At 45.9% G+C, this 25,676-nt stretch overlaps 2 protein-coding genes across 3 annotated transcripts in view; one reads left to right on the forward strand and one right to left on the reverse strand.

Moving 5' to 3' along the window:
• The window catches only part of flt4 (fms related receptor tyrosine kinase 4), a 50,438-nt gene extending 37,329 nt beyond the window's left edge, over positions 1 to 13,109 (forward strand). The window contains exons 16-30 of one of the 2 annotated variants that reach the window (XM_056599964.1): positions 34 to 140; positions 470 to 605; positions 1,131 to 1,235; positions 2,087 to 2,200; positions 2,764 to 2,852; positions 3,295 to 3,484; positions 5,210 to 5,304; positions 6,722 to 6,844; positions 7,032 to 7,143; positions 8,009 to 8,108; positions 8,717 to 8,822; positions 9,322 to 9,446; positions 10,032 to 10,152; positions 10,240 to 10,319; positions 10,634 to 13,109. In XM_056599964.1, coding sequence (XP_056455939.1) covers positions 34 to 140; positions 470 to 605; positions 1,131 to 1,235; positions 2,087 to 2,200; positions 2,764 to 2,852; positions 3,295 to 3,484; positions 5,210 to 5,304; positions 6,722 to 6,844; positions 7,032 to 7,143; positions 8,009 to 8,108; positions 8,717 to 8,822; positions 9,322 to 9,446; positions 10,032 to 10,152; positions 10,240 to 10,319; positions 10,634 to 10,820 — 1,790 coding nt within the window. In that variant the 3' untranslated portion in view covers positions 10,821 to 13,109. The remainder of the gene's footprint in view (positions 1 to 33; positions 141 to 469; positions 606 to 1,130; positions 1,236 to 2,086; positions 2,201 to 2,763; positions 2,853 to 3,294; positions 3,485 to 5,209; positions 5,305 to 6,721; positions 6,845 to 7,031; positions 7,144 to 8,008; positions 8,109 to 8,716; positions 8,823 to 9,321; positions 9,447 to 10,031; positions 10,153 to 10,239; positions 10,320 to 10,633) is intronic. The other variant, XM_056599965.1, reaches the window with a different exon arrangement.
• Positions 10,862 to 25,251, reverse strand: ergic1 (endoplasmic reticulum-golgi intermediate compartment 1). Its single transcript, XM_056599966.1, has 10 exons — positions 25,099 to 25,251; positions 20,645 to 20,706; positions 18,283 to 18,355; positions 17,647 to 17,741; positions 15,948 to 16,072; positions 15,511 to 15,615; positions 15,171 to 15,231; positions 14,757 to 14,857; positions 13,548 to 13,670; positions 10,862 to 12,937 (listed from the first exon to the last, which is right to left on the reverse strand). Exons 1-10 carry the CDS (start codon positions 25,116 to 25,118, stop codon positions 12,830 to 12,832), a joined length of 873 nt encoding a protein of 290 aa, XP_056455941.1. The 5' UTR covers positions 25,119 to 25,251; the 3' UTR covers positions 10,862 to 12,829.
• Positions 25,252 to 25,676: the final 425 nt, after the last annotated feature.

Below are 25,676 nucleotides of genomic sequence, written 5' to 3' on the forward strand. Positions count from 1 at the left end.
TCTCTCTCTCTCTCTCTCTCTCTCTCTCTCCAGGGTCCAGTGACAGGGCCAGTGTGGAGATAGTGATCCTGGTCGGGACGGGGGTCATCGCTGTGTTCTTCTGGGTGCTGCTCGTCCTCATCTTCTGCAACGTCAAGCGGGTCAGACTCCCTCTGCCTTCTCCTGTGTGTGTGTGTGTGTGTGTGTGTGTGTGTGTGTGTGTGTGTGTGTGTGTGTGTGTGTGTGTGTATTGAGATTGACTGCCTGTTAAACGCTGTGTGATAGCTTTTAAATCGCATTTTGATCCCCCCCCCCCCCCCTCTAAGTTAGGTTGTGGGGTCCTTTCGGGGGACAGAGCCTGACTACGGCCTGCTCTAGGCCCTTGTTGTCACAGTGGTTGAGATAAGGGGGGGTAAAGTGTTGGCCTTTTGAATGATGACCCGTCGTCATCCAATCAGCGGTCTTATCTCTTCCACTCGCTGTCCCCCAGGTGAATCCGGCAGATATAAAGACGGGCTACCTGTCCATCATCATGGACCCGGGGGAGGTGCCTCTGGATGAGCAGTGTGAATACCTGCCCTACGATTCCTCTGAGTGGGAGATCTCCAGGGAGAGACTGCGTCTAGGTCAGTCAATAGGAGGGCTGGAGTCAGTGCATGGAGGAATGGAGGGATTTGGAGGGAATGAAATTGTGTGTGTGTGTGTGTGTGTGTGTGTGTGTGTGTGTGGGTGTATATGTGTACGTGCGGTAGTGCACATTCACACACACGCACACACACACACACACACACACACACACACACACACACACACACACACACACACACACACACACACACACACACACACACACACACACACACACACACACACACACACACACACACACACACAAACACACACATCCATACACACATCCATACCCACGGCACACACACATCCATTGACAATTTCAGCCCCAATATAAACACATATACCCAATAATACTGTTGGTGTAAATTGTGTAAATTACACAATTGTTAGATTGTGCAATGCAACTAAAACTGCACTGGAATGTATTATATTGTGTTGTATTGTATTGTACAACTCTTAAACTGCTGATTGTTGCTTGAGTAATGAAAACATGGTGTGTGACCTCCCCTGGGCTGTAGGGAAGGTCTTGGGTCACGGGGCCTTTGGGAAGGTCATCGAGGCGTCCATCTACGGCGGCAGCAAGAACAGCAGCCCTGACACTGTGGCAGTCAAGATGCTCAAAGGTAAGGCTGCAGGATGACTTATTTTTCGTGTGTTTTTGTGTGTGTTGGTGTGTGTGTGTATGTATGTGTGTGTGTGTGTGTGTGTGTGTGTGTGTGTGTGTGTGTGTGTGTGTGTGTGTGTGTGTGTGTGTGTGTGTGTGTGTGTGTGTGTGTGTGTGTGTGTGTGTGTGTGTGTGTGTGCAATTGTGTCTGTCTTTGTGCATGCAAGTGTATGTGTGCAAGTTTGTGTGTGTTTGTGTTTGCAAGTGTGTCTGTCTGTGTGTGTGAGTGTGTGTGTCCGTCCGTCCGTCCGTCCATCCGTTTGTGTACGTTTGTCCTGAAGGGTAAATAAGTTTGTTTCAAAACACCCCACTGCTCCCCACTCACTGTCTCTCTCTGTCTCATTCACTTTGTATATCTCTCTGTCTCATCCATTTTGTACCCACTCTCTCCAGCTTGTCAGGCTCTCTCCTTAACAACATCCCGGCCCCCCTCCCACTCTGGCTTGTTCTTATTTATTCAACCAGTGATCCCCGAGCGACTCTAAGACTTTGGCTACAGCTCTAATCAGACTTCAGTTGCCCTCAGGCCAGCTTTGGCTGTCAGTATTCCCCTGCTGCCCCCAACGCACCTCACAGCAAAGCATTTATACGAACAGACGACACACCATGATTGGTATGTCGTCCACGGGCTTTTGCAAAATGGCCCATAGGATAGATAAAGGGTAAACGTATGCATGGCAAGCCTCGATTTGGCTGAGGTCATTGTCATTAACGCTGTTGTACTCATTGATGCAGCCTTTAAAATACGGTGGAGGGAATCATGTCTGCAGGCGACAGTGGGGAACAGATCTCTTTAATCTGTTTCTTTAGAGGGAGCCACCGCTAGCGAGCACAAGGCACTGATGTCCGAGCTGAAAATTCTGATCCACATCGGGAACCATCTGAACGTGGTGAACCTGCTGGGCGCCTGCACCAAACCTAATGGTGAGCACTGACAGGGTGTTTCTCACTGGTTACCTTGCATTTGAGAAGTTTTTGAGTCGCTAAAAAGGAAAATAAGATGCCAACCACACACACATCGACTACACAAACAAGCATTGGGACTAGGAGGGAAAAAAATTGACACGCACATACTCATATGAAAGCCAATACAACCTCTTGGATATAACCTCAGAAAGCCATGAAGCCCTGACCCGTTCATACATTTATGAAATATTCTTTCTGAGGGGGCTACGGAGATAGCAGGAGATTGCTGGGGAACCATAGCGAATAGCTTTCCCCTGTTGGCACCTTTATTACCAGCATTAATCAGAGGGCTAGCAAAAAGCTAACCACAGGAGACACTATAACCGCTGAATGAAACACTGCAGGGATTGCAGTTTTATGTGCAATGAAAGTTGCAAAGGAAATTACACAAAAAGTGTCCACTTTGAGACGATACACTGTTACAATGTTGAATATGAATATGAAGTTATTGTAAAAGAGCACAATGTTCAATTTGTATTGTTTTGACATGTATTTTCCTGCCATATTTTATCCCTGCCAAGGTCCACTGATGGTGGTCGTAGAGTATTGCAAATATGGGAATCTGTCCAACTACCTCCGGGCCAAAAGAGAATTCTTTCTGCCGTACAGGGTATTCTAAACTGCTTTTTTATTCAATATTATATTGTCGCTGCTCTTATTTCTGAAGTTACCTGCACATACCTTATTATATCCACACCTCAAGCACAATCTTATCATCCTTTGGGCTACATATATTTGCTTTCCTGGTTTTTATGGGTTAGGGTTAGGGATGTGTTTTGTTTTGACTTCTTTTTATCTATTTATCTCTTACCTGATTGAGTAAAAGTAACGGCTATTTTATTGTTGCTGTTTTCCTGTCCTGACGTACAGCACAGCACAATCAAATGATCATTATCAATAATATTATAATACATATATGTTATTTAATTTGACTGATAAAATCCCATTTTACGTGGGTAAACACACCATCCTAACATCACAGTCTCTAGCGGTACGGCCTTGTGTGACCTCCCATCAGAGAGGGGATGACATCGTTCACATGTCCCCTACAGGACCGCTCCCCTAAGACCCAGAGCCAGGTGAGACGCATGATCGAGGCGGGGCGAGTGGAGCAGCGAGGACACCTCCCCTCCACCCCTTCCTATCCCTCCTACCCTGCCCCCCCCTCCTCCCCCACCTCCCCGAAGAGCCGCACCTTCACCAAACCCAGTCCCCAGACAACCCCTCCTGCTGTGGAGAAACGTGAGTGGGCTGCCAAGTGTGTGTGATTGAGTGTGTGTGTGTGTGTGTGTGTGTGTGTGTGTGTGTGTGTGTGTGTGTGTGTGTGTGTGTGTGTGTGTGTGTGTGTGTGTGTGTGTGTGTGTGTGTGTGTGTGTGTGTGAGATTGCATGCGTGTGTGTGGGTGTGCATGCATGTTCTCTGCATTTATTGTGTGTGTGTGTGTCTGTGTTTGTAATTTAGTTTGTGTGTGTCTTTGTGTGTGTGTGTGTGTGTGTGTGTGTGTGTGTGTGTGTGTGTGTGTGTGTGTGTGTGTGTGTGTGTGTGTGTGTGTGAGATTGCATGCGTGTGTGTGGGTGTGCATGCATGTTCTCTGCATTTATTGTGTGTGTGTGTGTGTCTGTGTTTGTAATTTAGTTTGTGTGTGTCTTTGTGTGTGTGTGTGTGTGTGTGTGTGTGTGTGTGTGTGTGTGTGTGTGTGTGTGCGTGTGTGTGTGTGTGTGTGTGTGTGTGTGTGTGTGTGTTTTTGTGTTTTTGTGTGTGTGTGTGTGTGTGTGTGTGTGTGTGTGTGTGTGTGTGTGTGTGTGTGTGTGTGTGTGTGTGTGTGTGTGTGTGTGTGAGTGAGTGTGTGTATGTGTGTGGCTGTGTGTGTGTGTGTGTGTGTGGGACACGCCCTCTAGAAATGTAGCACGCTGATAACACTCATTATTAGCCTGCTACCGTTATGCACCAGGGAACAGAAGGTGGACTATCTGTGGCGATAACTCCACAACCTAACCCCTGGACCATTTAATGAGCATTAGACCCATAATGAGTGTTTTGAGTGACACCTGTGTTTGTCCTGAAATGACACCACTATGAACAGGGTCAATGGGCTCTTTTCACCTTTTTTCGATTCAAGGCTGAGTTCCAATTCACATACTTTTTATTTTTACTTGTAATATGTACTGTAGCTATCCTTACAAACTACAACCTGTTGCAGACAGAATGCATACAATTGGGACATACTACAGAGGTCTTCACTGATAAGCATACCTGTAGTGCCACCCACAACTCTCCTGCAGTGCGGGATGCAGTACAACATCCTGGTTTTGTTGGCATACTGCATATTCCAACAACTACTACTACATTTTGCTGGCCTACTAAATAGTATTGTAGTATGGGTATTGGAACTCATGCTCTGTATTGCAGTGCACAAATATAGACACAACTAGTCAAGTAAATACACCTTGGATCAGACTGGTGCCATGGACGTACTGTATATATAATATAGACGCTGCATTGGCCTTTGGATGGTGCATCAGCTTCACCGTCATATAGGAGAGGCAAAGGCAAAGGAATACAAAATCTTGTATATTCAATATATATAGTTCAATTTAATATGATTGTAGAAATTGCACATTGAGTCTAATGAGAAATGTAAACATTAGAGTGATTTAGATCCAGAAGAACCGCAGCACCTCCGTCAGCTTGTTGCTTGTTCACTCAATGGGCTGTCTATGTATATACATCTCTATGGGTGTTACGCCATACATAAATGAAACCAACTCTCTGTGGAGATGACCGGAGCAGGAAGTTACCCAACCGCCCACAGACCAAAAAAAGAATCAAGGCACGTCGCCAAAGTGATCTCCAACCCGGTCATAAATGGAGGTTATATCACATGTGGGTCAAGTTAGTCATGTTGGTTATATTTATCTCCCTCTCACCCTCCTCCCCCCTCCCCCTGCTCCCCTTTCTCCTCTCCAGTGGAGGACCTCTGGAAAAGCCCTCTGACCATTGAGGACCTCATCTGCTACAGCTTCCAGGTGGCTCGTGGGATGGAGTTCCTGGCTTCCAGGAAGGTGTGTTATTAACCCCCGACAGCCTTTGTTCTGATCCAAATACTAACCCGGCACCACTCATGTATTTTATCTCTGATATGAGCGAATCGATTGGAAACACGTTGGGTTGCTCAGGAATATACGATGCCTCACTGATAAGCCCCCTGATTGGGACTTCAACGTCCGCATTCATCAAAAAGACGTACAGATCCGTCTGTTTAAAAGGACTTCCTGGCTCCCCCGCCGCGATTGCTGCGAGACTTTAAAGCAACACAATAAACACTTGTGTTTGGAAGAAATTTAAATATTTGACGGACGAGGAAAGGAGTGTGATGAAGAGGTGCCTTTAGTGAGCGGGGTGAAGGGGCGTCGGTAGATTAATGATGCACCCATATGGAAACGTTAACGATGCTGTAATATGCAGAGGAGAGAGAGGCAGAAGTTCGCACTATGAATAGCGTTAGCTGCCCAGACGGATGGGCCAATTTAAACGCGGCAGCATGCACCTGCACCCGATAAAAAAAAAACATAATCGGCCGTTTCGATCTTATCGGAATGATCTCTGTGGTGAGGAAAGAAGAGGCTTTGCTCGGTGATAATGTGTCCTAATGCAGGCACAGCTATGTGTAGCGTCTCTGTGATGGCCTGGTTTAAACAAACACCTGTTAAAACAGCACAGTGCTCCGCCAGTGCATTCAGACCCCGGGCTAGCCAGGGAGAAGAATAGGTTTTGGTGGGATGTTATTAAACAGAAGATGTGATTTATACGGGCTGTGGTGGCCTGATTCACATCCTTCTGGTGAGGTTGAGCAGTTGTTGCGGTGAGGGGTGACGCGTCTCGGGGCCCGGCGGATGGGAACCATGGCTCGGTGGTGACTGCGGAGGCGGCGAGATGCTCTCCAGATACGCAGGCGCATTTGTAAACACATACACACATCTAAACACACACGTACACACACCTAAACACACACACAGAACCCTACGCATGCGTGCACATGCGTGCACAAATGCATGCACACATCCACCTATTACACCTGCACGCCTAAACACCACACACGCACACACGCGCACACACACGCACACACACACAGCTACACGCGTGCATGCACACACACACACATATACACGCCTATAAACACATGTACACACCTAAACACCTACACACCTTAACACCTCACACACTCACACACAGACACCCCCCCCCCCCAGACACATGCACCTAAAAACCTTCTGACACACACACACACACACACACACACACACACACACACACACACACACACACACACACACACACACACACACACACACACACACACACACACACACACACACACACACACACACACACACACACACACACACACACACACACACACACACACACACACAAACACAAAGGGTTATAATCCATTTGGGCTCCTGTCTGTATCTACAGTGTATCCACAGAGACCTGGCTGCCCGGAACATTCTCCTGTCAGAGGACAACATCGTGAAGATCTGTGACTTCGGCCTGGCCAGGGACATATACAAAGACCCCGACTATGTCAGGAAAGGAAATGTAAGAAAGGCCTAAAGGTCGCCTGTCATTCCATAGGTGTGACCTGACACCGGCTTATTGTGTACCCTGACCCATAGAAGTTTTTTTGTATTCTGTTGAAATGGCATTTGGTCCAGTGGGATGATTTGCGGGCTCTGTTTGTGTCTTTGTAACAAAGCCATGTGTTGTTGTTTATGTGTTCTCTCAGGCTCGTCTGCCTTTGAAGTGGATGGCTCCGGAGAGCATCTTTGATAAGCTCTATACCAGCCAGAGTGATGTGTGGTCTTTTGGAGTCCTCCTCTGGGAAATCTTCTCTCTGGGTAAAACTAAGGAGGGAAAAAACCACCATGACCCCAGTACCCCAGTTACATATACTGTACGCACGCACATACGGACACACACACCTGAACTCAGACACACGCACACAACCACACACCCCCCCAACATACACACTCACACACACACACACACACACACACACACACACACACACACACACACACACACACACACACACACCTAAAGGCACACACACACACACACCCTGAAGGCACACACAAACACACACACACACACACACACACACACACACACACACACACACACACACACACACACACACACACTTACACATACATTTAAACCGACACACAAACACACGTATCAAATTAGCATATACTCGAAGAGAAGAGCATTTCACATGGGATGTGGAGTCAGTGAAGCCGTAACAGTAACAACAACATTTCTCCTTTCGGGGCTGAGCTGAGGACAAAATGGGATGTCAGAACACAGCTACGGGAGCTGGGTTAGCCTGGAGCTCTTCTCCTCCCTCCTAAACAACTTTATACACTCAACCGACACACATTGTACTGTGTCATGTGGATTGTTAAAACTGCCATTTCTATGCTCGATATCCACCCACCAGAGACTCAAACTGCTGAATGTCTGGCTCTGTGTGCTTCTCTAGACTGCAGTTTGCCTGATACGTGAAATGTGATCCTCCGATTTGTATAGGGCTTCTGCGTAACACCAGTCTCAGAAGCCAAGCAAATCCCAGCGCCTTCGCCTGGCACCTCTCCACCGTTGGCCGACGTTTTAAGGATGACAGACCTAGCAGGGCTAGGCGTAACACGTTTAATTACGTGAAACGCGGCCCGACAACAACTCTCACTCCCTTCTTTGTAGGCGCGTCTCCATACCCGGGGGTCCAGATCGACGAGGACTTCTGCAAGCGTTTGAAGGACGGCACCAGGATGAGGGCTCCTGAAACCGCCTCCCCTGAAATGTATGTGGGCAGAAACATCTCCCTTGATCCTTTTTATATCCAAGGAACCAATGACTAATGGCTGGTTCCACAGTGCCGGAACCAGCTCCTCACAGATGTCTGCTGTCTCCATGCCCACTGACATCAGGACAGCAGAAACTCGACTCTATCTCTCTCTCCCCCCCCCATTGCCCTGTCGCACAATGTCGTCGGGTCACACTGCAGCTTGGCCAATGAAACAAAAAGTTTCTGAAATTTAGCAGTGGAAGCAGTTTGCGGAGTTGATTCATTTTATGCATTCTCGTGATTCTTGTAAATACTGGGTTGTATTTCTATGCTTGGATGCACTTATTGTCTCCTGGGTTGAAAGCGTCAGCGAAATAAATAATGTAATGTAATGACTTGTAATACTTCAGCTGTCAAGTGAAGATGCATAGCGAGCACTGTATTGTATCCTAATTCAATTCCCCCATAACATCATTATGTGACGAGACCAAATACCCCATTGGCCTTTCCAGCGTTCAGAATACATTTAGCAGTCACAGACTCATGACGTTTTTAATGTCTGGGTGTTATATGGCCAACCGACCCATGCTTTCCTGTGTGATTATGCTGCCCCCTGCTGACAGATACGGGATCATGTTGGCGTGCTGGCAGGGCGAGCCCAGAGAAAGGCCCACCTTCCCAGCCCTAATGGAGATCCTCGGGGACCTGCTGCAGGACAACAGCCTGCCGGTAAGGTGGAGGTGGAGGTGGAGGGGGTGGAGGTGGAGGTGGTGGAGGGGGTGGAGGTGGAGGTGGTGGAGGGGGTGGAGGTGGAGGTGGAGGGGATGGTGGTGTTGGTGGAGCCTGAGAAAAAAACAACCATGACCCCAGTACCCCAGTTAAATATATGGAAACACACCTGAACACACACGCACACACACATGCACCTGAATACACTCACAAACACTCACAAACACACACAACCACACCGACACCCCCCCCCCCCCCCCCACACACACACACGCCTGAAGGCACACACACACAAACACACATCTAAACCAACACACACACACACACACACATGCCTCCGTCTTGCATATACTTGAAGAAAATAGCATTTGTGGAGATCCCATTGGCATATCTCATTGCAACGTTTTAGAAATCATTTTTAAGTGATGATGAGTGCAATGTGTTGACTTGTCCTTCTGACTCTTCTCCCCCCCCCCCCCCCCCCCCCCCCCCCCTCCAGGATGGGAAGGACTACGTTCCCCTGAACCAGTCCCAGAGCTCGGAGGACGACGGCTTCTCCCAGACCTCGTCTCACCCGGCGAGTGAGGAGGAGCTCAGGATGCCCTGCAGCACTCTGCCCGCCAGGTGCCCCCCCCCCCCCCCCCCTCACCCTATCTTCCCCGGAGAGGGGAAGGCCGACTAACACCACAACACCAGGACTCACAGATCATGATGGAGACTCACAACATACACGTTCAGAACCAGGACACTTTTGGCTTCTTAGAGATCTAATAAGTCAAATGACCGGATGTTTTCGACCTGGGAGGGAAGGAGATGAGATTTGGATGTTTGTTATTAGTCCCAGATCACCTGCCGGTAAAGTGGAGGTGGAGGTGGAGGAGGTGGAGGAGGTGGTAAAAAATAACCATGATCAGTGATCCACCACTCATATAAACAATGACTTATGTTTGAATGCATCACTGCACCTTTAATTAATTATCCCAATGGGAAATGTAGTTGGTTTATAAGGAGACTTTAAAGTCAATAAGACATATAGTATTCAAATTTTTTTATGTATTAATAAGAACTGCCATCGTTTTTTGGAAAATACTGAAATATGGTCCAGGTTAATTCGACATACACAAGTATTCATAGCCCCTTGTGTTTTTGTAGCTAGAATCCTCCAGCCATTCCTAACCAGAACCTTCCTTTCCCCTCTTCCCCGGTCAGGTATTATAACTGCGTGCCTTTCACTGGTTGTGTGTTCGTGGCTCCTTCAAAGATGTGCCAGCCCAGGGTGAAGACCTTTGAGGAGTTACCTCTGGAGCTGCATCAACAGAAGTCTCAGCAGGTAAGGGCTTTTCCTTCCAGGTGCTTCACAAACAGATCGTCTTTGTGAAGCAGACTGATGATTTATTGACGGTGCTTTGTGTTCCAGGACAGCCAGACGGACAGTGGCATGGTTCTGGCCTCAGAAGAGTTTGAGATAATTGAGCACCAGACTGTGATGTCTACAAGGTAGAGGAAATGGGAGTGGAAAAGGAGAAATGGAAGTGAAAAAAGCCCCACTATATACCACATCAGTAATCTGAATCTTAGCGTGCCTTTGCATGTTATAGCCTACATATCAATGGAAATATTTATATAATTGTATATTACTTATAACTTATATTCATATAATACGTTATTACTTGATAAGATAATAAAAAAAAATAGACTACGAACAATGACGCTAACCTCACTCACCAGCATTTGCCCCTTGATTATGACTCGATTTGTTAAAATTCAATGTTAGCAAAACAGCTGGTAACCGCTGTTCTTTATGTGACCAGCAGGAGTACAGAGTGCCTGACGGGCTCCCAGGCTTCAACTGGCTCACGGCATCGACCGGGGTTCCACAGCCAGCTCTCCGGACAAACCTTCTACAACAACGAGTACGGCCAGCTGTCCGAGCACGGCGGCGTCTGTGACTTCTTCTCCTCGGCGGACCCCACCTGTCCGGCCACTTCCAACCTATAATCTACCTGCAAAGCTCCGGAGATATAGGAGCGGAAGAGCGAAAGAAATGTAAATCACTGCCAGTGTGGACCACTAGGGGTCGTGTTTAAAATGAAAGTATTAACTTCGATCTAGTTCTCCCTTTTTTCATGGAGGATAATGTGAAATCACCCATTAGAATGGTGTTCTAGGGTCCATATCTCGACCTTGACCTCTCCAGTATAGCCAAAGCTCATCTCAATGCACTCTTATCCCTGCCTGTGCTGCCGACAGAAAATTGACTGACTGTGTGCCTTAAGTTTCTGTGCCAGCCACTGGGTGGCGACACTATGTTAAAAACAACCCAAAGTATTATATATTCACCCAGTTATATTTTTTAACTTTTATATACAGAGTATTCATCCGTGTTTCATTTTGTACAAAATGTGCCCTTAATGGGAAGAAATTAAACAACATGACATATTTTGCATTAGATTCTCACTTTGTTGTCCCATAACATGTTAAATTCGTTCCCATTATTAGAGTGCTGCACCAACTTGGACTTGACTCTAGTTCTGTAAAGCACTTTCTACGATAAGCTTGAGGTTACATTACGTTTTTTGACCTCATTTTAAAAGGAATACATAAAAAGGTGCATGCTATATGTTCTATGGTGTAGTCTGTAATGCATTCGCATGTTATAGTCTGAGGAGAAACCCCTGAATGAATTGGCTGCAGTGCTATTTCTTCCCAAATACAGAGCTGTTTTCTGCTCAAAGCTAAGTAGTTAATAAAGTATTTGTTCAAATACTAGTTATTATGAAAAGACACATTAGTATTTTGTATCTTTGAATGCTGGAACTCGTGGAATATCCTTTCCACGAGTGTAAGAAAAGACCATATTTTTAGCAGAAGAAAAGAGGACAATTGTTTACAGCAGTAATCAATCTCTGTCTACCTACCACATCACGTTACCTGGGCCCCTAAACCCAAGTGATGAACACAAGGAGCGACTCACAAGGGAAGTGACCGAGACGCAGCGGTTTCAAAGGTAACCTTTACTGTGTCACCAGGTAGTATTCCCCTGACATTCTGAACAAAAAAAACAACACAAATTGTACAAGAAGTAGGAAAACTAGTTTAGAAGTAGTGTTTTTTGTCAGTTGCCGCAGAAGGAAGCCAAGACCAAAAAAAAAGCACAGAAAAGGATGCAACACATTCAATCCTAAGAATAACTGACCATGCCTGGTAAACCCTGTAACCAAAATGTACATTTGAAAGCAGACTTTAAAAAAAGTGTCCTAAAAGAAACGCATCTAAGTGGACTGGATTATGGCAAAAACTAAAACGAGTAAACTTTTATCCTATATCTTATAATGGTAAATGGACAGCTGAAAGTAAATGAAACCCAACAAAATCAACTTCATAAAAATTTAACCAGGGGCGGATCCAGAAAATCTGATATTTGTAACTAAAATAGAAATGTAATACAATGAACTGGTTTAAGTGACAGCCACTCCCACATATGAACACAAAGCACAACATGCTTAAATGCCCATGACTGGTATAGCTGCTGAGAACGTGGATGGAAGAACCTTTACATTACGAATTCAATGGCATGCAAATCAGTATCAGGAACAATGGAATACATTCGTCTTCTTTCATGACCAGTTTAGTCTATGGCATCCGGGATTCAAATCTAGCAACCATCGTAGAAAAAAGAGAAATATCCTTCAGTTGACCATTATTTGCGGACAGGATCAATACTTTGTATCGATGAATGCGTCCAATAGCAAAAATACACGGGTTTGGGGACAGGGGGGGAAGGAAGACAAAGTGCAGCGTTTAACGGATCACTACATGGATACCCAAGCCATTCATTCATTCATTGGTCACTCAGCTATTTCTCTCAACAAGGCGATTGATTCCTTTTTAGTTTTTCCTATTCGAGCAGCCATCGAATAAATCACCGAGATCATTATTAATAAGATGACCGTCGAGGCTGGGGCAGGGAGGTGGTGGCGGTGATGGTGGTGGGATGACTTTTGACCTCAGGACATCTTCCCTATCTGGACCTTCTTCATGGCCTCCGAGGCGGTGAATATGCAAGAGTCAATGATGCCGGCCACGGTGAACGTCCCTCCGATGATTGCACAGATCTGGGAGGAAACGGGGTCAGCACGTTACACAATGGCCACACCTCTGACTCACCCTGCCTCACTCATTGTCTCCGCTGTGGTGTCACGTTTTAAGGAGGCGATGACATATATTTTTAAAAACCCACACAAACCGGTTTCCAACCGCATCGTAAGTACTGCCGGTGCATTACCACTGCACTGACAGGGCGCAGTGAAATGGCACCCGCACTGAGTCACCGTCATACCATAAGACCAGTCATCCTCTTAGTAGGACAGGAGATCCGTGAGAGGTTGACAACAAAGAGGAGAGATAATGAAGAGAGCATGTGAAGACGGGCGACGGCGTCACTGGCTTTACGGTCACTTAGGCCCTGTGATCCCCCAGTGAAATATTCATATTTTCTCTCCTCTGAAGAAGCTACTTCAGGCCACAGACCGTATGAGGTTCATAACTTGGAATGAGCCGTAAGCGGGCGGTGACGAGAGAGAAAACTATGCAGAAAATGGGCCGATGTGTGTGGCCTTTGGTCCTGAAGCGTGCTTTCTAAGGTGGTCACCCAAAAACATGAATGTTACCGTGCTAGACTGTTGGGTTAGCGCTGTGCGATGAGCCACAGGAAGGATCACTCACGGTGGTGATGAAGCGATACAAGGGCTGTCTCCGCTCCGTGTACTTCACTGTGATGGGACTCAGGTCGTATCGGAACCAGATGGCCGGGATGATCCGGCCGGTGTGGCTGTAGGCTACGTACTCCTGCCAGGGGGGGACGGAGAACCACAACATGAAAACACACACAGCTTTTATGTTCATACAGTCAAAACATACACCGCTTTCAAATTCATATTCAATATATTCAATAATATATTCATAGTCAATTATTGTTGATTGGCCTTTGTTGAAAACAATTGTTTCAATGTGTTGCAGTTGCGAAACGCAGCCATCATCGAAACCAAATGTCCTTTCTGCTTGTGTATTAGGTTGCGTAATGAAGCCAACATCGAAGCCAAATGTAATTTCTGCTCTTGTATTGGGTTTGCAATTGATTAGGCGCCGAATTGCAAACCATATGCAAGTCCGTTGTATGATAATTAACTAAACGTTGGGGACTAATTCAATGTGTTGTGAGTTAGCTTGGCACCACATCCTGTGTGTGATCTGGTATCAACAAACAACACCGCCATATTTCAGACATATTTACCCAATTATTCAAGCCCCAACACACAAATTGACACCATCAAATATTCAAAGATGTGCAGACACTAAGAATGCATAAAAACAACAACAACACACAAATAAGCCGCAAACCTCAATGTCATCTCAGGGAACGTTAAACACCACAAAAGATAGCATCGCGCAATTTTTGTTTCCTATCACATAACAAATCGGAGCTCAAAAAAAATATGGCGTCTTGAGGCCGCTGCTGATCTCTGTCCCTAGCATAAACAGAGGTCTCCGTGCTAGGCTTTTTGGAGAGGCGTCCCCAGACACCAAACATTCATGTTTGGTGTTTTGTATAGATTACTGACGTGACCCTGAATGGAGACCCTGGTTACAGCACAGGGCCTGGGGCCAGCTGTAACGTCAAGGCAATGCCTGGAAGAGGCTTTATGGTTTGTTGACAAATCGAAGGGAGCCTTTCCAGTAGTCAAGGCCCTGTGGTCCCTCTCTTCCAGGTCAGCGGCTAGGCCGACATGGCAACCCGTGAGGCCATATGTTGGGGGCTGCCGTGGCGACAAGGCGCGTAAACAACATAGTCCCACGCGCAATCGGTTACCTCGTCGGAATTGAAACCAAAAAGCAACCGCGAGAAAAAAGAAAAAGACAAACAGGTTGACGTACCTTGTTAGCTACCGTGTACTGGTACGAGTATCTCTTCCTGCCAGAGAGGTCTTCATACACTGTGGGAACGATCTTCAGTATGTAGTCATGTGAGGCCAGAGCTGCAAACAAAACAACAACAAAAAACACACAAAACAAACCTGAATACAATTATCTAATTTTCCGTAGAAATGCACCGATTGGCAATAGCATCTTGGAGACGGGAATGCTTTCAACACGAACAGGGGTGAACCAGGCGTCAGTGCACAGACTGCGAGGCGCCTCATGCGCGCGTCACATTGTGCCGGCGGAAACACAGACAAACAAAAACAGACCCCGCATAAACAAGATCGCTGTCTCAGCTGTGTCAGTGCAGCGAGTGTAGATGCAGGGATAGGGTGTGCGGTATGCGTGGGCGGGCGCGTGTGCACTTACGGTTCGAGCCGAGGCGGTCAGCTCCTCCTAGGGCATTGAAGGCACCCTGCACCCTTAATACCTGCAGGTCAGGATCACAGAACCAGAAATCATTCTCCCAGATCAAGAGGGAGTGTGTGTGTGTGTGTGTGTGTGTGTGTGTGTGTGTGTGTGTGTGTGTGTGTGTGTGTGTGTGTGTGTGTGTGTGTGTGTGTGTGTGTGTGTGTGTGTGTGTGTGTGTGTGTGTGTGTGTGTGTGTGTGTGTGTGTGTGTGTAAAACTAAAAGGTTACGGGTTGGGTTGACGTGTCAAAAAGATAGAAAGCTGTAAAAGCACAGACGCATTATCTGTGGAGTAGAGACCTGTAGCTTTTCCCCGAAGGCCAGCTTGTGGATGGTGTGGGTCATGTCAGGACTCTGGGGCTGCGCTGTGGCACTGTGCGTGGACACATGGAAGTTACCTGGTACCTACACACACACACACACACACACACACATGCAATAACAGATTAGCAAGGTACAGGTAACCGAGATGGACATGAATGAAGTTCCACATTAAGAGCTAAACAGAATACAGTTTTTCTGCAGAATGAACACAGAAATGATCAGACGGATCAAAAAGCATGTTTAATCGCAACAAACGGAGCATAAATAAGAGGGGTGTGTGTGTGAGAGTGAGTGAGTGAGTGAGTGAGTGAGTGAGTGAGTGAGTGAGTGAGTGAGTGAGTGAGTGAGTGAGTGAGTGAGTGAGTGAGTGAGTGAGTGAGTGAGTGAGTGAGTGAGTGTGTGTGTGTCTGTACTTTGTTGATTGTGAACTCCCCCTCGAAGCGACAGCCGTAGCCCTGGTTCAGAGGGATCTTCATGGAGTTGTCTATGAGGCCGACTTCATGCCGACCCATCTCATCCTGAATGTCAAGCCCCACCACTGGGATGGCCAGGGGTAAGGGGGGGGGGGGGGGGGGAGAAGAAGAGTGAGAGGAGGAGGAGGAGGAGGAGGAGGAGGAGGAGGAGGAGGAGGAGGAGGAGGAGGAGGAGGAGGAGGAGGAGAAACAAGAAGAACAACCAAAAATAACATTTTGGAAAATGCTGGTGTAAGGTGTTTGTTGAATATATACAGCATCAGTTCATCAGAACATTTTGACAAATGGAAAAATGACATTTTTCCATGTGCTCCTATGACTGTTGTGTTGACAAGGACAGAGGGCAGAAGTGATCAGTAAGGTCTGATGAAACCGTCCCACGTCATCGCAACCTTGGACATTTAAGACGACCGCAAAGCCCTCCCCGTTAGACATTGCTCCACAAAATAAAAGTGGAAGGAATATTTTTAAACCGTCGGGGCCTACTGGACGATCCTCCTTCCTTATTCAGACGTCTGAATGAAGACGTCTTAATAAGGACGTCTTAATGAAGACGTCTTAATAAGGAAGCCTGGAGCTCGCTTCCCCTTTTCCATGATGCCCCGCGAATCAAGTGCTCTCCCCGCTATCTGACAAATGATCTCTGGAAGTAGTCTGGGCCCCGGGGCGAAAATAGCACCGGCGAAAGCAGATCCGCAGGGGTAGACGAGACACAGACACCCCCCCCCCCCCCCAACAGGGCTCAGACGACATTTAAATATGGAACATCAACACTTTATTTCTTCCGCCCGCCGGCAGAAACTGAAGCACCGTCATTGGGCGGTATTAGCTCTGCCATGAAAAAAGCAGGCGGACGATACGTGGTAGAAAGCCCTGAGGATCTGAAGGTCCGATTTGGGAGGAATAGATGGGGAGCCTGCAATGAGCGGCGCCAGTGAAAGCAGAGGATCAGGGCTGTGAGCACAGGCGTCACAGCCGCATGGGGACGAGATGTCAGAACACACACACACACACACACACACGAGCTCTGGCTAATTTACTCCACAGCCGTTTATGAACTTTTCCCATTTCTGGTCCAAATCTAGATTGGTGGTTGTGTGCGCGTGTGTGTGCTTTTTTTTCACTCGGGGCATACTTTCTGAGGAGAGTCATAGCAGGCAAATAGGGGGGGTGACGACTCGCTAGCCCTGGCATGGCTCCCCGGGCCAACCCATTTCTGACATCACAGGGCGGGCAGGACAAGTCAGCAGAGGCAACTCTGTGTCAAGCGCATTAGCCCCGTTTCTCCCAGACTCAATAACTTTATACTGGACCAGAGATAAGGGACAGACGTTGTTTACAAGCCAAGTGTTGGCTCTAATCGAGCATAGACAGGACACTAAAAACAAACAGAGATTCACGCCGTTTGATACATGCATTCCCTCTGCCAACTCGCCGTAAATAAACAACAGGAAAGGGTGAGATACTAGACTAGGGCGATAAGGGATCTTAAAAGGTAAACAAAATACAAGGAAACACTAAAACATTTATAGAGGCCGTGTCATTCGTCATTGAAATTAAAAACAGAACACAGGGGAGTGTGAATCAAGATGTAAACATATGGATGAATATATATATATATGTATATATGTATACTCACAATCACAGTGTAAGTTTGGCAAACTGACGTTTAAACTCACATCTATCTTCCCACCACTGTTTTTGTCGGGGTCGTCCACGTACAGCTCATTGACACTGGCAACACAACCGGACAGCCACACAGGAAGAAGGGTTAGGATGAGACGGCACCATTTAGACAGAAAGCAAAGTACTTCATTTGACCCCCCTCCCATTTGGCGAGGAAGGCCGTCACTACGTCACATGCACAGTGTCCTGTGACAAAGTGTACTTTGTTACAGTGGCCCGTTAATGTAATATCCTGTCCGTCACTCCCAGACCAAGTCTACCCTCCTCTATCGCCGCCGAGGGAGACACAGAGAGAGGGTGACGCAGGCACACCAAAGCCAATTTCCTGTGAGAAAATTGACCTCGTTGGTGGGTTACGACACTGTGTCGCGACAGTCAGCACATCATTATGGGGACATTGACATTCATAATAGTGTAGCTTTATCAGCGCGTCGGAACAAGAGCTGAGGACATGGCGAAATTAGTGAGTGTGTGTGTGTGTGTGTGTGTGTGTGTGTGTGTGTGTGTGTGTGTGTGTGTGTGTGTGTGTGTGTGTGTGTGTGTGTGTGTGTGTGTGTGTGTGTGTGTGTGTGTGTGTGTGTGTACCTACATTTCAGTGGCTATGAAGCCCGTCAGTTCCGACAAGAAGAGGAAGAGCATGAACACACAGCAGAGGATGGATACTGTAGAGACAAACATGGAAGATTTGAACTTAAAAGATACCAAAAAATGACTTTTTTTTTAACCCGTGACCCATTATCTGCGTTTAATGGCATTCCAGAGAAAATTACACACAAGGGCAACAAGAATGACCTTATCTGGTTAAATCAATAAATGACATCACAGCCAGGTTGTTAAAGGCGTCTCCAAATGGCCCGTGTTTTACGGGTGCTTATAAAGGTTGTTTGGCCCTTTAAAGCCCTTCCTTTTGGCGATGAATGTTAACGTCAGCCCAGCAGGGCAGCCATTACAACACATCTCCCTTTGAGTAGAGTGAGGTCATGCCGAGAGCGCTCGACAAAACACACCATTTTGGGTTTCCTCTTGACACAAACCCTCGCACTTTCGCAATTACGTCGACCCAGGAACGGCACGTACACACGGAGTCCACTCCAGTGGAGTGGACTCAACTCGGCCCCGGGGGTGGGGGGAGGGGAGACGTCGACAGCGTCTTAGCGTACCGGACCTCAGAGCATAATAAGCAGTGTGGTGGTTGTTGTTGACAACCACACTGAGCCAGGACGGACATGACGACTTAAGACGTGACGAGAGAGAGAGGAGCTTAGGGGGCTCATTCCACAACACACAAAAAGAAGAACGTGACACAAGACACGAATATCGAGTAACCGTGAAGCAGCCGCAAAAGTATGAGTGACTGGGATGAGTCACACTGCCGTCGGCAGGTGACCCCGTTGAACGAGATAACCCTCACCGAGGAAGGGGGGGGGGGGGGGGGGGGGGGGGGGGGGGAGAGTGGGGCATCATCATGGGTCACATGACCCTGTGGTTAGCGCAGGGTGTGACTGCCTGGCCAACCGGTGGCCCAGATTGAGCAGGACTTATCAAAAGGTAATGTTTAACTATGATACAAACACTAAGGGAGTGCCGGGATGACACATCCACAACGGGCTGAGGTTCACTAAAGGACACCCGTCTAAGGGCCACGCGCATCGTGACTACGCGCACACACAAAGTGCTGTTGTTAAACCGCCACCATCCAGTCCTGTTGTTTTAATGGGATGAGGTGTCGCTTGACTCATTGGTGTTTCATTCTGTTTCAGCATAGGGTAAAACAAAAACGCTTTCAGAGTTACGCTGTGATGTTCTGCATAGTGCAATAGCACTTCCCGGAACATTAATAATAATGTCATCCGTAGCTTACAACATAAGTCTCGAAACAGAAAATCATTATTTAAAAAAATAATTGAATAATGAAAGAAAAGGTAGTAGTAGAAGTACTATTATTATGCCATAAATCCACTTATTTTAATTACACCGTAACAACAAGACACCGCTAGACTGATGTTTTGGAATGCTGACCTAATCCCTGACAAAAGACCAAAGGGTCAAATATTTGACCCTTTGTGAAAGGGAACAGGCTGTATGCGGATATGCAATATTGGTGATTTTTTTTTTCCTGCTTGCGTCGCCACCACGATTGCCCTTACCTCCCACACAACAGCAGGACGTAATTCACAGAGACAGGAAGGGTGAAAATGGTGTACAGGAATAGCCCTCATTTATTTCCCCTTGGCTGACAGTCATTGGCTTATAAAAGAGGAAAACAAATTCATGGCGCAAATTTAATTTCCTGAAAAGAGAAAAAAAAAAAACACAAGTACTAAATGTTCTTCAGGGTTTGGAAGGGAACACGCGTACATATCCCAGCGTTCCGCGGATCAAAAGGTCTATCTAATTGTTACATGATGACTTCCTGACATCGAACAGGAAATTCAATGACATCAGCGAGAAAGCGGGTTTTGGATTACGCTGTCAGGGTCCTCGTTTCGCCTCTGGCCAAAAAGGAGTGTGAGTGCGTGTTGCTCCGGAACATTCCTGCCATAGTAACGGTTGGGTTAGGACAAGAAGGCTTTCAGGATTCATGGCCCTGGGGTATTCCTGTGCTTTGCACAGGTAAATGGTTAAATTACAGCTTCCAACCCCGCCCATCTCTTAAGAGGTTGTTCCCCTAAAAAACTCCCTTTGTTGACAGATACCACTCACTCTGAACACATTTGATTATGAAGATGTGTGAGAATACGGACGCACTCATGAAGATGAACACCATTTTGTGAGGGTTTATTGAGTTCCAATACTTCAATACGGTCTCAGTTCAGTGATACATATAAGAACTGTTCATAACAATAACATCTGGGGGTAATGAAAATGCAAATAGAATGTAAACCCCCTCCTATCTACAGATATTACATTTAATGCAAAGATGATTTCATGAGCAGAAAGTAACAACTCACTGCAAGCTCCTGTATAGGTGGGTTGGGTGAGGTCTTTTGGTACTTTCCTATAAACATCAAACCTGTGAAAGGGAAGAAAAAGGGAAAGAAAAAACAGAGTGAGAAAGGCAAACTTCGTGTGAGTTTACAAAAACACGTTGCTCTCTGAGTAAACTTGTACATGCTGTACCCATGAGGCTGTGCAATATTACAGAAGAGATGTGGAATGTTATTTCTGGGTGAAAGCCATTACAAACAGGCCCCCGGGCGGCCAGCTGCGGTGCACACACACACACACACACACACACACACACACACACACACACACACACACACACACACACACACACACACACACACACACACACACACACACACACACACACACACACACACACACACACTTTGGATTGAGGCCTGTGGACTACGTGAGCTACGTACACTGGCCTGCACAGAGCACTGTGTACCTCACGATATACAAACATGCCAATAGACGGACGCAAATCAGACATGAACTTATCATATTGTGTTACTTATGTAATGGTTATGGGACTTTGTAAACTAATTCTACTCTTGAATTGAACATGAATCTGGATCGATTTAAAATAACTTTGGGCAATCCACGAAATCCAATAGATCAAGAAAACCCAAAACTCGCCTACTTAAGGAAGGCAGGAGCTCAAGTCAAACCTATCTGGCGTTGAACTATTTGGGTCACCAGACTCCGAGCCGACTCCATCCTGCCCTTTTTGGGTATCAAACGTTTTTTCACCCCCAAACTCTGTGGCGGAACGCCCCCCCCCCCCTCTGGTCCCACCCACCCAGAACATTCACTTCTGTGCACATTTTCTTCCACAGGCGATGCCAGAGAAGTAATCGCAACTGACGCAATTGAAGGGAGGGGGAGGAAGTGGGAGGCAGGGCTTCCTGTTCGGGGCGCAATCCCCGCTGTTTCACCTTGCTCACTTTCTCCCCCCTCTTCTCATTCAGAAGTACCCGGTCAGAGCATGCACAATCCATCACAATAACATAACCACTGTGTGTGTGTGTGTGTGTGTGTGTGTGTGTGTGTGTGTGTGTGTGTGTGTGTGTGTGTGTGTGTGTGTGTGTGTGTGTGTGTGTGTGTGTGTGTGTGTGTGTGTGTGTGTGTGTGTGTGTGTGTGTGATAACAAATTTGCCAGGAAGGCAGAGAGAGCAGAGAGGATGTGGGGGCACAGAAGACCCCTGTGGTGAAGGGAAGTACAGAGAGAGGGGGAGGAGGGGGGCCTTCCATGCCAGACAACCAGAGCGCCACAACATCCTCCTTGTTAAACCATTGTTAGGAGGAACCGTCTCCTTCCTCTACCCCCTTTCACGCGACACCGTTCTCCAGCCCCCCAAATAACGGCCATGATTTGAGATGTAAACACGTCTTGTGTCTTATGTCGTTGCTGCTATGTGTGACTGTTCAGGAACCAAGCCTCAGAACTTTTAACTCTTGTGTACGATGTGATAAAACCAATTCTGAATCTGGATCTGAGGCTGAAGCCAAGATGGCGCTACGACAGCTATTTTGCATAATTTCTGCCTCTTCTTTCTTTGGGGTGTTTGTTCACTCGTTTCCGGGAAGCGCCCACGACGTTAAGTCGACTGTTGGGTATGATGTTATCTGTAACGCCCATAATGGAAAGCAGTGGGACAGCTTTTCAGCTACTGTCACCTCAGCCGTTGCTGCTTTGCGTGAATGAGTCAGCGTGAATACAGTGATAATAAAGCATTACAGCGTTATTGGTATTAGATGTGCGGGGCTGATATGCTGAGATAGCAACCGTCACCTCGTAATCTCTCAAATCAGGTGTTTTTAAGATAGCAAACGCCATAGTTGATAAGGTCTGTGTTCAGAGGCTAATCGGGACGGTCCAGTCATAACAGTACTGAGGAAAAACCATAAAGCTGGAGTTGGCTTGGGTTGGCTGTTTATTACAATCGCATTAGCTGCACACAACTAGCTTGGCTCCACACCATCTCTGACTGCGCTACAGAGAGATTGCACTAGTTAAAGGGATATGCCGAGATATCTGCAAATTGGCGTTTGCCTGTCTTGCCCAGTATCAGAACAGTGGCTATATTCTGAATTCACCATGGTGTGTCTAGAAGGGGACTTTTTGAGGTTAGCAATTGCTTCTCTGCTTCCATTGACTTGCAGATCCAGTAGCCTAGGTCCTGTTCATGTGAGGGGAATACACTATTAATTACTACCCAGAGATTGCCAATGTGTTCTGAATAGTCGCATACTCAAAACCGGTAGGCAAACAAGATTGTTTGCCTACAAGTTTGTCTACAAACATTCACAGCTGGCAGGTTGTCAGAACTGTTCGCAGACAAACTACCTACCTAAAACGAACCACTGCAATAAGCAACTATTTGGATCACATTAAGAATCTTTTGATTGAAATACAACATGTTTTCCCCTCACATTAACAGGAGCTAAGCTACTGCTACTCTGCAAGTCAATGGAAGTGGCTAACTCTAACGCATGCACAATGTTGAATTGGAATTAAACCACACAAATCTGAGTAAGACAGGCAAATGCAGATTTACAGATATCTAGGCGTATCCCTTTAGGGCATGTACTGTTTACTCTGAAACAAAAACATTGCTGTTAAATGCAAATCATGGCATGCACATTTACTTTATAAAATACAAAATAAAAAGACACAAAAGCAGGCGAACATCTTGACTATTGTTAAAAGGTATTATTCCAGTTATGTAAAATAATGCTCACACTAATAATTACATTTTGAAGGTGGAATAAATATCCTTCATTAGATTAATGTAAATTGGAACACCTTGGTTGCAATCAGGGAGCTTGTGTGTAGTAGTTCATGATTTATTTGGGGACACATGATTCATTTCCTACACTTAGGTTCTCACGGTAATGTCTCCTAGTCCTTGGCCACTCGTTTGCTACTCTAACCAACTACAAATTAGCTAATCAAAAGTGCCCCTCTCTTTTGCAGAGGCACACACACTCATTTCAGATGGAAAATTATGTGACCAAACGTGAGCACGTGTCTGCTATCTTGCAGAGCCACTTAGTAATATACACTTAGTAAGTATACCAAACAGGTTCAAAGTCTGGTGGACTAAGGGAGTGAGTGACACACCCGCTTACATTTCATGCTCCTTCTGAGATCCCTTTAAACAAAATGGATTCTTTCATTACGCTTCAAGATTGAAAGACGGAGTCACAAACTATGATTAAAGCAAACTACAGACAGACAATGTGTTTTGTATCTCAGAGTGAATGAGACCTTGACGTTATTCTCAACAATGCTTTGGTGGACTCCTGGAAAACATTGATATTTAAAAAAGAAATGTTTTGACTAAACAAATTTCTGATATAGTTTAAATTGTGTGTGAGAGCTATGCAAAAGGTAGAGGAATGTAAATGATCCAGAAATCGTATTATTATTGTAGTCTACCATTACAGATGTTTCAGCTATGCTATGAGTAAATGCTTTTTTTTAGGTTCCTCTCAGAAATATAATAATAATAATAATAATAATAATAATAATAATAATAATATCATGCCTTCCCCTTCCGGGGAAAGGGGGGGCACTATCTCAAGCAATATGTAATTCTCTTTTGCAGTGATTCTCAACTGGTGTGTTGGGTCAAGACTCACTTATTGAGGGGGCATTTTGAGTGGACCTTAAAGACCTTAAACTTTAAAAAGAAGAAAATAAATTGACTAATGTTTCAATGTTAATCCCGGTTCCAATGGCTTACTAGTTCATTGAGTTTAGCTCAAATTATTGCAGATTTTCGTTTGCCCCATGTGTTCACAGTAGGCCTACATGAAAGCATGGTTGATTACTGCAATATTGGTAAATACACGTTTTATCTTTTGGTGGGGACATAATGACTAAGGGTCATTGAGGTTGGACCAGTTGAGAACGCACTCACTGAGTCCCTGTGAAGAACGTTGTATTTTTATCTCATCACTAGGCCGAACAGCCCCATTTATCTTTGACAAATGATGACGCGTATAGCGCTTCTCTGTGATGGTTTGACTGGGCGGAGGCAAGTTGAAGGAATTAAATGCGAAAATTACAAACAACAACAAAAGCTGCAGATTACATGTAGCTAGAATCGATTGACCCAAAATCTTTTAAGACAAAGCTTACTGTCCCAGATGTATAGATGAGAGTATGATAATTATGCAAATGTAGGATCGCGCACAATCAAATACATTACAGGGATTAGTAACTTTACCGGAATACTTCAACAATGAAGCTCCAACCCTTTTTCGATGGGGGCTTAACTCGATACAAAATGAAACAATGTATAAGTTCAAGTCTATTTGAGAGACGCTGCTCTAAGTTTGGCTCGGGGATTTGATTCACAGTCTGCGAGGAATTCATTCAGCGATGCACAGAGAGTACAGATTACAAGTGTCAGTTCGTGTTCCTATTAAGTGTATCGATACTCACCTCCTAACATCGAAAGGCATGATGTATTTGAGATTGAGAGAGGAGACTGCGAAATATAGTTAGCGGTACACACGGATCTCTTCCCAATTCCACCGGTTCTCTTCACCGTTACCGGGTTGACGTCGGCTTAGGACGCTTTGCAAAATCTGATTGGGCCAGAGGTTTCTGACAACTTCCTGTAAAGGGGGATTCGTTTTCCTTCATATTTGAACTTTTTTTTAAAAGTCAAACCATCTTAACATTTGAAAATGACTCGACTGTCACAATAACTTGAACACACACACACACACACACACACACACACACACACACACACACACACACACACACACACACACACACACACACACACACACACACACACACACACACACAATCATATATTGAATATATACATTCTATTCAGGACATTATGATACAACATGATCCTTATGTTTTAGCCTACTTTTTGTACAGCAGCTATCTGTAATAATGATGGCATGTAAACTACATTTGAGGAGATACAAAATAAATAGCCTTTACATACAATGCAGTGATAACAATAAGAAGGGGCCTTAATAGCATGTCTGACAGGACCT

This window comes from Gadus chalcogrammus, chromosome 10, assembly GCF_026213295.1.
Source record: "Gadus chalcogrammus isolate NIFS_2021 chromosome 10, NIFS_Gcha_1.0, whole genome shotgun sequence".
Classification (NCBI taxonomy): domain Eukaryota; kingdom Metazoa; phylum Chordata; class Actinopteri; order Gadiformes; family Gadidae; genus Gadus; species Gadus chalcogrammus.

What these genes read in the sequence shown, in the direction of transcription:
- ergic1 (XM_056599966.1), bottom strand. Translation starts at nt 25,118, where the DNA reads ATGCCTTTCGATGTTAGGAG. An exon ending in GGCTTCATAGCCACTGAAAT is followed by an intron (nt 17,742 to 18,282) that starts GTAGGTACACAC and finishes TTGTGTTGCCAG; the next exon opens with TGTCAATGAGCTGTACGTGG. An exon ending in TGACCGCCTCGGCTCGAACC is followed by an intron (nt 14,858 to 15,170) that starts GTAAGTGCACAC and finishes TTTTGTTTGCAG; the next exon opens with CTCTGGCCTCACATGACTAC.